General features: G+C 37.5%; 5 protein-coding genes across 5 annotated transcripts; 2 read left to right on the top strand and 3 right to left on the bottom strand.

The window, feature by feature from the left end:
* Positions 1-2682: 2682 nt before the first annotated feature.
* PHACADRAFT_96794 (uncharacterized protein) lies at positions 2683-2865 on the bottom strand (the record flags this gene model as incomplete). The annotated part of the gene is made up of 1 exon (XM_007396997.1): positions 2683-2865. A coding segment is annotated over one exon (183 nt), but the record flags the coding sequence as incomplete, so codon positions are not given.
* A 2055-nt stretch (positions 2866-4920) lies between these two features.
* On the bottom strand, positions 4921-5467 carry PHACADRAFT_29584 (uncharacterized protein; the record flags this gene model as incomplete). The annotated part of the gene is made up of 2 exons (XM_007396479.1): positions 4921-5334; positions 5360-5467. The coding sequence occupies 2 exons, from the start codon at positions 5465-5467 to the stop codon at positions 4921-4923; spliced, it is 522 nt and encodes a 173-aa protein (XP_007396541.1).
* A 3915-nt stretch (positions 5468-9382) lies between these two features.
* Positions 9383-10463, bottom strand: PHACADRAFT_29583 (uncharacterized protein; the record flags this gene model as incomplete). The annotated part of the gene is made up of 7 exons (XM_007396478.1): positions 9383-9436; positions 9498-9628; positions 9682-9802; positions 9860-9902; positions 10023-10126; positions 10198-10262; positions 10322-10463. The coding sequence occupies 7 exons, from the start codon at positions 10461-10463 to the stop codon at positions 9383-9385; spliced, it is 660 nt and encodes a 219-aa protein (XP_007396540.1).
* Positions 10464-15133: 4670 nt separating this feature from the next.
* Positions 15134-15331, top strand: PHACADRAFT_97859 (uncharacterized protein; the record flags this gene model as incomplete). The annotated part of the gene is made up of 1 exon (XM_007396996.1): positions 15134-15331. A coding segment is annotated over one exon (198 nt), but the record flags the coding sequence as incomplete, so codon positions are not given.
* Positions 15332-16013: 682 nt separating this feature from the next.
* On the top strand, positions 16014-16512 carry PHACADRAFT_97589 (uncharacterized protein; the record flags this gene model as incomplete). Its single annotated transcript, XM_007396995.1, has 2 exons — positions 16014-16162; positions 16215-16512. Coding segments are annotated over 2 exons (447 nt in total), but the record flags the coding sequence as incomplete, so codon positions are not given.
* Positions 16513-17064: the final 552 nt, after the last annotated feature.

Below are 17064 nucleotides of genomic sequence, written 5' to 3'. Positions count from 1 at the left end.
CAATCTGCATGGTGGAGAGTATATCTTCCTGGATGAAGTGTCAATGGTGGATAAACAATGAGTTCTACAAGATTTGTGAGCAGATGTGTATAGCCAGGAATAAGCGTGATGAGCCCATTTGGAGGAATTAACATCATTATAGCTGGAGACTTTGCTCAGCTGCCTCCTATAGCCTCTGGGTAATGCCTTGTATGCTGGAAGTGTTACATCTGCCCCACACTCTACAAACTCTGTACACAGCCAGAAGGCAGCTATTGGCAAGGCTCTCTGGCACCGGTTTACTACAGTGGTTATTCTGAAGCAGAACATGAGACAGAAGCGCCAGACAGCAAATGATGGGAAGCTAAGAAAATGCCTGGCAAATATTAGTTATGGAGTCTGCACAGATGCAGATATTAAGCTGCTGAACTCAAGGATTGTAGGACGAGCAAATGGTAGACCCAAGCTGTCAGATCCTAGATTTCATCATGTATCCAATCACCTCATGGAATGCTCACAGAGACAAGATAAATGAAGTGAGATCTGTGCAGTTTGCTGAGGAAGCTGGGAAGTCACCTCAGGAGTTCTATAGCAATGACAAGTGGAAGGCAGATGTGAAGGAAAGCAGGAAGAGGAAGAGAGGCCAAGCCCATGAGATCAATCCCAAGAGGATAAATAATGAGATTAACCCTTTCCTCAAAGAGACTTTGTAAAGTTTACCTCACTCTTGCTCACAGAATCACCCTGGTGTATTGAAGCTATGCATTGGTCTACCTGTGATGATCAAGAGAAACTTGGCCACTGAGTGCTGTGTAACCAATGGAGCTGAAGGCAGAGTTGTAGGCTGGAAGTCTAAGCCCTTGAATGATAGTGAAAAGATGCAGCTAGAGACTGTGTCCGTAGAGCTTATCGGTCCACCTAAGCCAATACAATTAGAGGGATTACCAGCTAACGTGGTATCTATATCTAAGGTAGCTGTGGCCAACAAGTGTATGATGCCAAATGGCAAGGTCTTGACTATCAACAGAGATTAGATCCCACTTGTGCCTAATTTTGCCATGACAGACTACAACTCTCAAGGCAGAACAAGGGCTGACAATATAGTTGACCTGCAGAACTGCAGAAACCATCAGTCTGTCTACACATGTCTTTCCAGAGGTTCATCATATGAAGGCACAGCTATTATCCATGGATTTGATGACAAGAAGATCAGAAATGGAGTATTTGTGGCAGCCAAGGATGCAACAACTTTGAAGACACCGAGCAATGACAAGAAGCCTGTGAAACAGCAACACAAGTCGAGCAAAGAAGCAGAAGAAGCTCAGACTTGACCAGAATAATGCCATGACCACTTAGAAGTGGGGCTTTGATTGGAGCAATTACAACTGTGCCTATGATAGCTTATTTGTCATACTGCTCCAGTCACTGTATGATTCAAGTCAATCAACATGGAAGTTGACTTCAAACCAACTACCTATGTTAACTTCACTTGTCAAGACATGCAAGTCAGCAAAAAGAAAGACTCTATCTTTGACTACTGCCGAAGACTTAATCGGAGCTAAGCCTTGTGTAGTTTCCACTACATGCCAATGAGGGTACTAAGATTCATGAGCTGTGTAGCCATATACTTGAACCATTAGAGGACTTCTGGCACAAGGAATACATGTGCACATCATGTGGAATCAGTCAGATAATTGGTAGAAGCAAGAATATGACCTATTGTGACTTGCTCCTTGTATGCTTCCCATACAGATGGCAGAGACAAGGCATCATAAGTGGACCTGTTGATGAGAGAACTCCACTAGAGTGGTTACATGCCAATACAAGACAAATACCCAATACAACATGCAGTAGCTGTGGTACCAAGCTAGTGAAGGAAGTAATCATAGATGATTTGCCTCAATTTCTCAAGTTCAAAGTTGATGAAGTTACTGTTAAGTGGACTTGTACCTGTCCAAGTTCAGTATAGAAGTATAGGCTATGTGAATTTATTTATTATGGCAATGAGCACTTTACAGCAAGGATAGTTTGTGCTGATGAGGAAGTATTGTATAATGATGGATTAAAGCATAATAGCCTATATCACTTGGAATTCCAGCTTTGTAGCATGACACCAGTCTAACTTGCCAATAGTCTAGATAGGCATAAGCTGGCCTTTGGATTTTATAGTCAGATGTTATAAATAAACAGCATAATAGTCTGTAAATTATTATTATTTATGTGATAGGCACATTATTCATAAGATTTACATAATAAGATGATGAGGAATTACTGCCAATGTATTTTGCAAAGTTATAAAGTAATACTATATATAGCTCCAAGTCTCATATAAATAGTAAGCTATTATAATATGTAAGTTATTATTATTTATGTTGTAGCTTAAAAGATATGAAAAATTTGTACCTGCCAAGCATACATGCTATAGTTCATATAATCTTAGTGTAATATAACACCAGCTCAACTTGCCAATAGTCCAAATAGGCATAAGCTGGTCTTTAGATTTTATAGTCAGATGTTGTATATAAAGAGTATAACAATCTGTAACTTATTATTATCCAATGTAATAGCTACATTATTCATAAGATTCATGTAATAAAATGACGAAAAATTACTGTTGATATATCTTGCGAAGTTGTAAAGTAATACTTTATATAGCTCTAAGTTTTACATAAATAGTAAGCTATTATGATATTTAAGTTATTATTATTTACATTGCAGCATAAAAAAAATGAAGAAATTATACCTGCCAAGCATATATGCTACGGCCCACATAACTCTAGTGAAGAACATATTGTGGTGAAAACCATCTATGAGAAAGGTTGCTTTAGCTAGGCCAAAGAACAAAACTGGGTGCATTTCATGAAGGAGATAGTATGGTAAATATCCTGTCTAGTACCTCACAGTAATCTTGTCTGCAAAAAAGGCATGTGGAATATAAGTGGGCCATTTGTGTACTTAACCATCACATATCTTTAGAAGGGATTCCCAAATAATGAAGTGACATCTTTCTACAACTCCATTTGTTCATGAGCTGTAGTCTGAAATTGCACATGTAGAATGCCATATCTCCCTATCAGCAAGCTATAGGTTGCTTTTATTTTAGGCCTATTATCTGTGGTTATCTGGCCTACTGTTTCATATGTAGAGGATGTAGAGACCATGATAGATATCGCAGCTTTAGCCACATTTCTAATTTGACATTGATGGCAAGATCTCACATGATGCTGCACATCATTCCATAGTAAAGGTCAGTAGAAGTGTTTCTTTAAAGTTGCTATAACTGCTGATTTTTCTTTATGTTCATAATCTTTGTGAGCAGCTCTTAGCAGCTATTAACGCTTAGCTGTGGTAAAAATACATTTCACAGGGCCTTTAGCTTCTCACCACTTGTACATCACTTGTTCTGAGACGTAAAACTTTATGGCTTTCTTAATAAACCTCTTTTTGCTCTTCAGATCTGCAAAATCTAGTGTCCACATGGCCTCCTGAAAATGATAGATTTCAGTAATAATTTAGTCTTGCTGGAAGAAAAATGCAGCAAGGGATATATTCTTGCTAGGTTCATCTTCATTATAGATGCATGAATAAAATACTTGCAAGATTCAAGTCAGTTAAGAGCTCACCATCATGGTGAAATGGGTTACTAGCTGGAGTCATTTTTTACACTGTATTGGAATATACAGTGGGATGTTGTCTAGCCAGCTGTCATTTTTTTCACAAGATTTCTCTTCTTCTCCCAGCTCTTTTCTTGACAACATGTCAGGACCTCTATGCTTTTTAGCTGGAACGTAAACTAGCTCAAAGTCGAAGAGCAGGATTCTTTAGATCTAGTGATTGATGGTAGCATTAGATTGCAGGTTAGAATCATTAAGCATATTTTTAATATACTTGGCATCCACTTTTATTACTAAGTGCTTGACATTAATAATATAAAGTTGATAGGTCTGTAATGCTCTGAATAATCTGTAAAGCTCCAGTTTTGGCTGTGAGTAGCATGCTTCATGGTTGTTTATGGAAATAGACTCATAGTATGCTAGCTGCTTTCTTTCATCTTCATCTAATTGGAATAAAATAAATCCCACAGCTATGATACTGGAATTCACTGAAAGAACTACTGGCCACTCTTATTGATAGTCAATGAAGTGCAACACATGTGGTGATATTAGGGCCTGTTTCAGTTCTTTATAGTTGACATCATTGGTGTGTTTTCAGATAAAGCAACGTATCTCTGGATTGACTTGTAATACTTCAGGTTGACCTAACTTGTCTTCATACTGGCTTATTAAACCTCTGATTGGAAGGTTATCAATGAAGATATTGGCAGAGTCAGAAATTTCCTGCTGAAGAATGAATAATATGCAGGCCTAGAACTCAGCAGGTGAGTTAGTAAAACCAGTGTATAAAGATGTAATTTGCAAAAGGCCAAGAGATATAAGAAATGCTATAAGCTCCTTGCTTTAAGAGTGGACTTTATAAGCATCAAAGCTTCAGTGAAGGTTAAAGACTGTGTAGCACTAATATTTTGCAAATAGCTCTACAAAATTTTCCAGGTTAAAAAGAAAGCCTGCAGCTCTAATAATAACCTCATTGAGAGGCTGTAAATCATGAACAATTCTAAGGTTCCCACTTTTCTTCAAAACACAGAACCATCACGAACAATAAGATGACTGACTAGGTTCATAGACTTCGGCCACAATTTTCTTCCTAAGTAAGTCAATCACCTTCTAGTATATTCCAAAAGATATAAGAATATTTTTAAATGCCCAAGATACATGGGATACCACTGATAATGTACAGGAAGAAATAATCTTCTCTAAAAGTGCCTCACTGAGTGTCTTTGAAGACAAAATGATTCTGATAGGTTTGAAGGATGTAGAACAGATTCTTCTCTTCTGGCCAGAGAAATCCATCTGGGTTGATATTCATGGCCTCCAAATTTTCTTAGCTAAGCCAGCCTCCATTAGGAGTAAACTTAGGTGGGTTAGGTGACAAAGTAGGCAAACTGGCCATTGGATCTTCAAAAAACTGCCTATTAACTCTTGCATCTTTTGGAAAGACTGCAGGCACAGGTTTCACCTTTCTATCTGCTCTTTTGTAAGCAGTAAGTACTTCTAGAGCACTCATCAATTTTGCTGAAGAGAACATCTGATCTCTGTTCCAAGTTATTATAATGTCTTCTTCATCCGGAGAGTCAATAAAGGCCTCCATGTCACTTGTGAACATGACAAATTCAACTTCATCCCAGGCTAACTCAGAAAGGTCATCTTGTTTTGGCATATAAAGTGCCCATGCTATAGCTTTATTGTTAACTTCCTTATTTGGTTCAGAGCTCAAAGTGCCAGCATTGTTAAGGTGCTAATGGTCTGTATCAGCACAAGACCCTGACAAACTTGCTGCAGCATTTAACAGAGCTATAGTGCTTGTTGTTGTCTTCAGGCTTTTTTCTGTCCTGACTTCTATTGCATTGCCTGGGCAGTAGTTTTGCCATCTCAAAGGCAAATTTATGTCATCTGGCACACACTCAGAAGTTGTTTGAAATGTAAGTTGTCAAAGGTGTCTTACATGAGTGCAAAAGTGGAGCTGCTAATACTTTGTGATATTGGTTAGCAGCTGAGGCTGCTATAGCATGAGAGTTTCCACCTATTGTATATATATGCCAATATAAATCTAAAGTCTGTAACACAAGTTCGTAGATGTCTATGCAAAAACCACCACTATATAAGATACAAATACAAGTGCACAAAAGGCAGATACCAGCAAGAGACAAAGATCAACAAAGAATGTAGCTGACAGGGCAACTTTCTGTTGTCATTGAACATGACAGTGCTCGGGTCGAGACACTACTACCAGCTATTACTGGTGCAAGCAGCTAAAATAGTCTGTTTGCAAAGTATACAAGAAACCAGCAGGCTAATGCAAACACAGTCAGAGTCCATAAAAGAAAATATGAACAAACTGAAGTGCCTTGTCCAAAACGTAGGTTTGAAATGAAGACAGCTGGGCCTTCGGATGACTTTTCACAACGTGATCCTAAATAAAAGTCCATAACTATAAGTGACTCGTCTGGCCAAGAGCAAGAAGATATGTTAGCCAGGAAGTCAGACAAATAGAGAGCAGCAGAACATACTTTAGGCAGTGCCATTCTATAAAGAATACAAGACTATCTGGCATGTAGCTCTAACTGAGCTACGTCACTAAGTGATGTGCCAGTCACCAATTTGAAGGTTGTCATTGGCAAGGCTGCAAAACTACAGGGCAAACTCAATGATATAAGATACAATAATCCTGCATGCCATCCTTATTATTCACATGCTAAAAATGGCAGCACTGATGCAATGTGAGTTGTTTTTCTGTGTGCAGAAATGACAAGCCAAAGTTTTCATGATACAGATAAAAAGTCTCAAAGGTCATGGCACAGCTTGCTGAGGTGAATGTCATTGATGAACAAAAGGAGGCTGAATGCAACTATAAAGTTTACTTTACTGTCAACAATCTTGAGAAGATGCCTGTGTATTGTACAGACTCTTGCAAGACACATGGTACCACTGTTTCCAGTGTGGTCAAACTTGTTGACCACTATCTGCACTAGGTTGAAAAGGCACAAGAGCAGGCTGCAGTTGATGCACTTGGGCATATTCTTGGTAAGAAAGTGGTGGGCACCAATGGAAGCTCTAACATTGACATTGAGTTTGTATGGAGCAAATGTTGGCCAACTGTCAGAGTTATTGACAATATATTTACAGTGCACATCACATACATCATTTTTCTAGAGGTTCTGGGAGTAAATTTCAATGTTGTTGCTCAAGTTAGAGAGCAGCAAAGGTAAAACTGGCATGCTCGAGTCCAAAATGTCCATAGACATGAGTTCTTGCTCCACCTAAGCTATAGCTTGTAAAATGTTATTGACACATTTGATAGACTCATGAAAATGCACCTGGGCTCTAAATTCTGCAATGATCTCAGAGCTATTGTCCCTGCAGCTGCTTGAAATAGACTCAGTTGACTCAAGCGATGGGCTGTTGGGAGGGTAAAGGGGCTCTGACTTGTTTTCTTTAGCATCACTTGCTTTAGCTTAAGTAAAGAGTGTCAAGACCTGACATAGAGTCTGGAGTGGAAGTACAAAAGGTGTTGGACTAGGTTTGATTAATCATGTAGTAGTAACTACTATGATGTGCAATGTATTATCTACTAGTAACTAAGTTAGCAATTGCGTAGAGCCTGTAAGGCCTCTTTGGCACTTCTTAATATGCTATATATAATGCTTTTATCAACTGAGCTTGAAATTAGACTGTATATGTAATATATCACTTTTTTGAAAAAATAAATGACTAAGCTAAAACATTATTTCAATATAGTGAAGCATGTCAAAATATATAATATGTTTGAACATATCACATATTGAATGTTTTTGCATTATGCCATGAAAAACATATGTACAAATAAGTTCTTCATTAGTAAACAATCCAGCAATGCAGTATTTGGGCTGTTATTCACAAAAAACTCGCTGGCAGCTGGTAAGTTTTTGAATACATATGATAGCACTTTTGGATTTGAAATAAGTGCCAGAGCACGGGAAACCAGCTTCTGCAGGCTATTACACTTGCTCTCCTTTCTTTTCCTCATAGAAATGTTAGGGCAAGTGTTAAAATAAATTCTAGTATACTTGTATAGTGTATATACTTTAACCCTTATGTCTTCCTGTAGTGTATAAATTATAATAGGTAATAAATAAGCTTTAAAGTGAAGAAGGGCATCAGAAACAAATGGTCCTGTACCTTGTATAGAGCTTGTAAGAAAGTCAGATGGCTCTAGATATATCTATACATTTTATGCAAGTATGGAAAAGCAATTTAGAGGCCAAAATGACATGCAGAGATGGAGACAGGAGGCCAAAACCCTTATTGCACTCATGGTAGCTTGTTCACTGTTCTCAGCCTTTAGTAATGAATGTAGCTAGGTACAAATGATTGTGCAGGTGTTCTAGCACTAGTAGATAATATATACAGCTTTGTGGAGCTCTATCACACTGGGAAAGGGCTAAACTACACTTAACAACATGGGTATGCAAACAGAGCTTAAAAACACCACATATGCAAATGTACAGAAGTCTACAGGCAGAGACTAGCTAAATGCAGTTATATACATAGTACTCAGACATATTCTAATCCTTCCAAATAGTGATCCACTTCCCATCTATGCTGTAGGAGCCAGGCACACACCTGTGCACAAATAGTGGTTTTAAACTGGTTAAAACTTCATCAAAGTGTCACTTCAGAGTTAACTAATGCACTGCTCCACTGATACATGATCTCTAGACCTACAAAGTTGTATACCCTCATTTTCATAAGCTGGAAATTGATCGGAAATGGCTCACTGTCAAATTTTCTCAAGCAAAGGTTATATAATGATCTTCAGGTCTTAGCTGTCATTACAATTCTTGAGTGTGATAACAATAAGTGTGTGCTCCAGTTTGATTGATTATACTTTCACTTACCAGACTCTAGCAGTAGTTCTGCATAGCAATGAGCTAGCTGCTAAACTAACCAGTTTCACTGCTCTACTTTGATCTTCTTTTTTATCTTGTTCTATACTGCTCTTTGTACATCTCCAGTGAGCATCTAAATGTTCAGCCGAGCATCATGGGTCTTCTAATTTGACAAGTACTTTTGTGACAGCTCACAGTTTCTGGCAAGTAATTGGTCAATTCAATACTGTGCCATGATGTTTTTCATCTCACTCTTTGTCTGCATTGCAGTTATTGTAGTCTTGACACCAAGCGTAGCTGCTTTTAACTGTCTCTCAACTTCTTGCAGTGTTTACTCTTTGGCCCATAGTTTGCTGGGCTAATGTAATCAGTCAATAACCAGATAAACCACCAGATGCATGTAAGCTGTATTGAATTTGTGTTAACCTTGATAACTTCTTGTAATTTTCACTCAACTCATTTTGATCTGCCGGCCCTCTTTCATTATACCTCTAATAAAACTTGTTACCTTTGAATCTAATATAAGAGCAAAGCTTCAACTGCTGTGAATTGTCAGTGGGTTTAATGTGAAAGATTATCCAAAAAAGAATCTCCTAATCAAGCAGACAGCTGTAAGAAAGATGCCACTTATTTTTTTAATCTGATCTAATAATGCATCTAGCTGCTCGAGCACTGACACATTCTGCAATATTGAACAAAACTATACAAAGTACTTCTACTGGAGTGTGCAGTGTGGCAAGCCGAGATTTGCTGTGTAAACATTAGTGTGTACATTGTATTGCTTTAATCAATTTTCTGACACATCATAATACCAAGCGTGAACATTAGCCTTTTTCAAGTGATCTGACATGTTGAATGGAGTATTTCAGCAATTTAAGATGGTGCGCTGTTTAAACAACACAATTAGCTCTCTGAGATTTAAAAATAAGCAGCAGATTCTACCAACAAACTTAAGCAGCACATTTTTGCTAGCTATTTGAATGTAATTTGCTGTCAAATCTTAACAATTGATCTGATCTAACTTTTCACTGACCTTCAGAAGACTGATACCAGCCTCTTGCTCCAGAATATACACATCTGCACAATATATTTCTGTTGAACTATCATGTTTCAGCTTGCAGAGCCATTTCAATGAGATGACAAGACAGCCATCTTGAAGCCTAACTACTTCTTTGATATATAAGTGGTATTGGGGCACATTCTCAAAGTCTGCTCACATGAGCTGTAAAAGATCAATGTCTTCATTTTAAAAGCATTCAGTCTGATAGTGTTCACTGACACACTGGCAATCTCAGCAAATAAATGAATATGCAGTTGAACCAGAGAATTTGTCCAATCCTTGAAATGTGTAAGTATACTATGCTCTATGTTTTGTTAAATTTTATGAATACTCACGAGGCAAAGAGTTGTGATAGGACTCATAGAATAAAACTTATTTCTGAAGGTTGACATATGTCTTGCTGGCTAAATATTCATTTCTTTTGACAGCTTGCTTTGCATATATCAGAGCACAGAGAAAGTAGGCACATTCAGTGTTTTGCACGTCTTCATCACTTACAGAAGTGTCTTTAGATGGTTATCTGACAGGCAAAGGTGAGGCAAGCTGTTGAGAAGATCAAACATAAACATCTGCACCACCAGTGAGCTCAAACTGTGCATATGCTGCAAATAATAAGTCTGCTTACTATTTAACTCTCATACAGTGCCCACTTTGTAGAGATTGCTGCACTCACACCACATGCATCTGAACAAGCAATTGTATTCCATCCTTTCATCTTATTATTAGACTCATAATCATCTGTGTTTATATTTTTCTCATGAATCAGTGTTCAAACATAAGTCAATAAATGTACTAACATAAGGCTTGCAATGCAATAATCACCTCTGAGACCTCTGTATCATCCTCTTCATGTTGTCTTACCTTATGCACTTTGTATTCTTCAGCATTAGAGACTTCTCTTGCTAACACTGCATGTGTAAAACAATCTAGGTTTGCCATTTCTTGAAGAACTTGCTCATGGCCCATCTGATTTATACTGATTTGTACTGAGAACAAAATCAGTTTGCCATTCATTGCTAGTAGCATATTGTCTTCTTCATCTAACATGCCAGCATATGCATCATGGTCAGAGCTCAATTGTCTATACTTTATCTTGATATTCTCATTGTGCAGAAATTCTCTTAAGCTGTTTACAAAGACCAATCAAACAGAGCTGGCATTGACTGCATATAATGCTTTGGACATTGAACTGCTCTGCACAGCTGAGCTCATTCAGTCATGTGTGGCACTAATATACTTCACTGTCACATAATGCTTGTCTCTTCAAAGAAGCTCATGCTGTATCTCTAGGAGCATAGTTTATAGCATGTACATTTTGAGCAACCTCTTCGAACTCTAAACAAAAGCAGCACTTGGTAAGATTTTGCACAACTTGTGGTAAACTTCTACTGACTATTTGGCAATGTTTTTCTTTTGCATGGCATTTTTAAACATGCAATTCAAGCATGTAACTGCAGTCTGAGTCTATAGAATTGTTTGCCCTAGAATCACAATGTTTGGCTTTATAGCTGTAGCAGATCACATGCTTGGTGCCATAAAACTAGGGTTATGTGGGCCATAGCATATATGCTCAGCAGATATAATTTCTTTATTTCTTCTATATTGCAACATAAATAATAATAACTTAGATATCATAATAGCTTGCTATTTATATGAAACTTAAAGCTATACATGGTATTCATCACTTTATCACTTTGCAAGATATTTTAACAGTAATTCTTTATTATTTTATTATATGAACCTTATCAATAATATGCCTGTCACATAAATAATAATAAGTTACAGCCTATTATACTGTTTATTTACAATATCTGACTATAAAATCCAAAGGCTAACTTATGCTCATCTGGACTATTAGCAAGCTGGGCTGGTTTCATGCTACAAAGCTGGGATTCTAAGTGATATAGGCTACCATGCTTCAATTCATCATTATACTATACTTGCTCATCAGCACTAACTATCCTGACTGTAAAGTGGTCATTGCCATAATAAATAAATTCACATAGCCTGTACTTGCACCTGTTCAAGTCCAGTATAGAAGTCCACTTGACAGTAACTTCATCAACTCTGAACCTGAGGAATTAAGGCATATTATCTATGATTACTTTCTTCACTAGCTTGGTACTACAGCTACTGCATGATGTATTGGCTATTTGTCTTGTGTTGGCATGTAACCACTCTAATGGAGTTCTCTTATCAACAGATCCACTTACGATGCCTTGCCTTTGCCATCTGTATGAGGAGTATACATGGAGCAAATCACTATAGGTCATATTTCTGCTTCTACCAATGATCTCACTGATCCCATGTGATGTGCACATATATTCCTTGTGCCAGAAGTCCTCTAATGGTTCAAGCATATAGCTACACAGCTCATGAATCTCAGTACCCTCATTGGTATGTAGAAAAAACTCTACAGAGTTTAGCTCTAATTGGGTAGCAAGCAAGATGAAAGATCAGGGGTAAGCTAAATCTCTATGAAGACTTGGAGAAGTTGCACTTGTAAAGCATGTTGTAAATAGAAATGATGATGGTTAAAATAAAAGAAATATATGAGGTGTACTCACTCCTTCCTCCAGTTGGATCTGAGGTGGCAAATTGCGCATTTTGAGAGAGCAGTTACCTTATTGGGTAGAGGTTGGGAGTTTAATTCTGGCTGGAGGATCTTTTTATTTCGATGGTTTTTGATTTTGAAAATTAAAATGAAGTGACATCATAGCAGAGAGTATAACTATATATTTCTATAAGATATCTATAAGTGTTGTAAGATGGTAGAATGGAGTAGAACAGCTACTAAGTGTGGTAGCTTGAAGAATTAAACTTTATATACAAGATCATAACTATATGCTTAATTATAAGCTCATATGTCTGAATATGCACAATTCAGTAGCCTAATACTTGCAAGGCATAGTAAAGAAGACTTCTAAAATATCCATGTGAATTATGAACACATATTGATCTGTAGAGAGAAGTAAGAGCAATGAATGTATAGCACATTTTCAGTAATTCCAAATGACTTTCAGTAATTCTAAATATATTCACAGTGGTGCTGGCTAGTACAGACAATAGGAATATAAAATATTAAACAATTGTAGCCACTGTCAGGTTCACAATCTATTGTGCAACACTGTGCACCAAGCTTTAAAGCCTGTAGTCAGCACTTTATCACTGAACCATGATCTTGAACTATTCTCATACTAGGTACACAATTAGTATGTATATAGCAGACCCTATGCTACGTAGTATAGATTGACAGAAATATGTGAGAAAGAGTAAAAGTGATGAAGAGGGCAGAACATTTTGTGGTGCTTATAGGGCGCTTATTCTGGCATTTTCTTGTGCTTTATTCTTTCCAAATCACCTCTTTAAATAATTAATCTGGTATATCTTTTTATATATTCTGGACTCTCTCAACATGCTCTATCTGATTGTATAACAATTATCTAGATGTTGTGCCTTTTGAAAATGGTCTATTTGTGAAATTTGTTTAAGTCTCCAGCTCAAACATAAAACACAGTGCTAAAGAGCCAAAACTGATCCAATTGTGACCAAATGATTTTTTACATGTATATCTATGATGGAAATATGTGTGGACCAAGTTTCAAGTCAATAGCTTAAGTATGGCAAGTTGTAGAGCAAGGGGCAGATTTGCATTAGAAAGTGAACTGACCCCAAAGTGCTACTTCAAACAGAACATTTCTTTATTACATTCAGAAATTGTAACTCTGCAAGCATCAAACTGGTACAAGTATGTGCCTGGCTTCCACAACATAGGTATGGGAAGGATCACCACCTGGAAGGGTTAAAAAATGTCTGAATAGCATGCTCTTAGCTGGAATGGATGTCTTTTGAGCTAGAAGCCCTGGTAGGCTTATATTTGTAGTGTATTAAGGCCTGCTTTCGATGTTTTTGATATTGAAAGCTTCATATTGCCACTTTCTTTATATTAAAATGTTTCAAAAAGTTTTATACATCTTTCCCCAACATAGGTGCAGTGTATATAATATTTGTACTAATTTACAGCATGTATAGAGAGTACAGAAGAGTGAACATGCTTGTATGTCTTCGCATTTTAAGGGTTTTGAGCCTCTGTGTACATTTCATCGCACTTCCCAGCTCCTCTGATTCCCTCCCCAAACCTTTAGATTATATATACATCTGTTCAAGTTCATCTGCATATTTTCCAAGCTCTATAGAAGATATAGAAAGACCTATTTCTAGTTTTCTTTTTCAAGTTTGAACACCATTTGGAGCACAGTATGATGTGGAGAACATGATAAGCCCTACAAATATGTGTATATACTCGTATGATGCATTACTATCTATACTACTACTTTTTCTGAAGGTTCCCTCAAAGATAAAGCCAAGAGAGCATGTGGAATGCTCTGCAAAAGCTATATTTCCATGATAGGTGCTTATTTCAAATCCAGAAATGCTACCATATATATCCAAAAAAGAGCCTGTTTTCGATAAGTATTTTGTAAATAGCAGGCCCAATATTATGTTTTAATATATAGTTTATATAGCAAACTTGCTCAAATATATGTTTCTATATGTTTCGACCAAAAACAAAAATAAGCGCCTAAATGTGGTATATCATGCTGTCTCCCCAATATAGCATATGTTTTCTAAGCTGTTCTGTGTTGTATTCTATTAGAAGGCTTACTATATCACTATTTAAACTTAGTCAAGGCTTGTTTGCTTAAAAAGCTCTTAAATACCTACATTTTAAACCCAAATGATGCCAATACCCTTTATATATGTTGTATTAAAGCCAACCCCCTTATCAATAGCCTGAAAAAGGTAGCAATTAATGTATTAGTTCTATAGTATAAAGTGACCCATAACTATAGAATAGGCCAAAGTAATGCATTACAAGTCTATGGCAAATCTAGGCTTTTAATGCATTACAGGTTGTGCTCAAACTTATGCAGTTATGCATTATTCCTACAGCAAAGGCTGCCAAGCAATGAGCAAGCACAAGTACAAGCATAATAAAACAAATTACTACAAGTTACTACTGAAGAACATATGAGTCAACATAGGCGAGGTATCAAGTGTTTAAATGTCCAAAACCATTGCCCAAAGTCTTTCTTGCACCCTGCAGGACCTGATCTACAGTCCACAACTTTTGACCCTTTCAATGACTTTTGCTTTTCAGCATTCAACGCCTTTCCATCTGCTGAAAAAGTGAAGAAGTACCTTGACCAGGTTTCAGCAAAGAACATGGATGACAAGGAAGACCAGAAAAGAGACCACCTCTTTGTAATGTTAGTAAGTCTACTTTCTCAGCCAAGCAACTGTGTCTGTACTAATCATTACTCTAGGAGTACGATAGCATGCTACGAGAGTGGTCTCAAAAAATCAGAATATCTCTAGACAAGCTATTACAACTTAATAGGCTGTGAGAGTACACACTAAATGCATGTTCAACATGTTCTTCCAGCTGCTCAGAAATTTTTGGCTTTTATTGCAGTGATTGTTTTTTGGGAGTGCGGTTGTTTGTGAGGAGTGCTGTAAAAAGAGTCACCATTGGTTGCCATTTTATTAAATTAAGATGTGTACTTATGTACAGTACGATGCCAACGTGTTATTAATCTTTGTAGTAGAGATGGAATGGGCAGTACTTTAAGAAGATCATTCTGAGAGATCTCGGCATTGCTCTTCAGCTAGGGCATCCAGCTAGGAAGATATGTTGCTCTTCAGCCATTGGCCTTCAAGTGTGCATGGTAATACATATCAGTGATCTTCATCTAGTCACACTACTTTTTTGTGGCTGCAACCAGCTATCTCACACGAGAGACTGAGTCCAACAGTTAATGTGTGCCAAGTTATATCCTGCCAGCTTTACCAATCTGACAATGTTTTGCACCTTCTGCGTTCTTGAATTATTCTACATCTTTACATTGCAGAGTAATATAACTGCGTATAATTTCTACATAAGCCTTCAAAAGCTGACCAACATTACGGAGCTAGACAAACAATATGTAAGTCGCATGCACACCTCTTCTATGTTTACTGACATTCCACCCAGAATTGCCTTTGACTATTTTTACAGATAATATGCAAATGGCGCTATTTGAAGCTTTTCAAGAGAGCGGAATGTGGGCACATCATTGACGGCACCAAGAATATCCCATAAGATAAGCTTTGTCTTTGCTGTCTGGCATGTCCATAACTGAGCTTTAACTTACCTAATAACTGGGCCTTTGTCTCGGATAACCTGAAGTGATGTTCCATGTCAATACTTTGCTGGCTAACACTGTTTGTAAGTTTATGTATATGCTGATTGTAGCAATTGATGCTAATTTCTGATTCAAATATTGTGTCGTGTCCAACAACACCTGCAATCCTAGCCTGATGTCTGGACTAGAGTATTTTATGAAGGATATAGAGTATTATGACTTTGTTCTCAAGTATGCAAACCAAGATGGTGTAAGCTCTCTATCTTGTCTTTTTTATGATAATGCTTAACACTTGTTTACATAAATAAGCACATGTACAGACTTTACAGCAATGGCACATGCAAACACAGAATTCAACCATGGCTATATAGCAACCAGTGTCAGTCTTATGCTATGCACACGACATAGTTTTGTTCTCCTGAATGGTGTAGGCAATCTTCAAAAGAGTGAAAGGTGTTTACTGTGTCTTGAGTCTAGATACAAAGCTGATGATAGCTGCCGACAGGTATTGTAATATGAGCTTCATCTTTATAGCTGCTTTGGTCCTCTTTGGCAAATGTAGCCCTATAGTGCTCTTCTATGATATCGCCTGTCAGTGGAAGTGTCGCATTCACAAGCATCTTGCAAGTGCTAAGTTTCTGGCACATCTGTGCATTGAATTTCCAAAAGACAACAATCTCTGCTTTCTAATTCCCAAATATCACTTTTGGGGCCATACTGGCAAAAACCACAGCCAGTACTCATTTAACCTGGTTTCTGATGTCAGTCACACTGATAGCAAGGAAATTGAGTGTAACTGGTGATGTTATGATGCGATGGCAGTCAGTACGTGAGAAATGGGTCCTGGCTCCCACTATGATACTCTTGAGAACTACTTCCAATAGTCTGATTTGGAAAGTTTGTCAATCTCAGTGAGCAATTTGCATATATAATTTGATGTGGTTGCTGACAAATATTATGTTTGTCAGGCCGTTTGCTTGCTAAAAAGCTAAAGTGTGCCCTTCGTGAATATGCCTTCCACAACTGGCTTTGGCAGAACTTCTCTATGGGCATACTGAATGTCAATGTTAATGTATAGAGAGCAAATGTGGAGGTGTGGGATAACAACATGACAAGAGATAATCCATACTACATTGCACCATCAGATACATTATACATGCTGCTTCTCAAGTATTGCTCTGATTTTGTCTCCATTAGATTTAATCAAAGCTCAAGTTAAAGCCCAGCTAGCAGAAGGGAAAGATTGCCAGACCATGAAGAACACTATAGGCCTGCATAAGGTGTCAGCATTGAGCTCCTTGAAATTGAAGACCTACAGTAAGTAGCCTTGTTTGCTATCTCAATGCCAAGCTAGT

This window comes from Phanerochaete carnosa, assembly GCF_000300595.1.
Source record: "Phanerochaete carnosa HHB-10118-sp unplaced genomic scaffold PHACAscaffold_6, whole genome shotgun sequence".
In the NCBI taxonomy this organism is placed as follows: Eukaryota; Fungi; Basidiomycota; class Agaricomycetes; order Polyporales; family Phanerochaetaceae; genus Phanerochaete; species Phanerochaete carnosa.
This window is presented reverse-complemented; position numbering and strand designations above follow the sequence as displayed.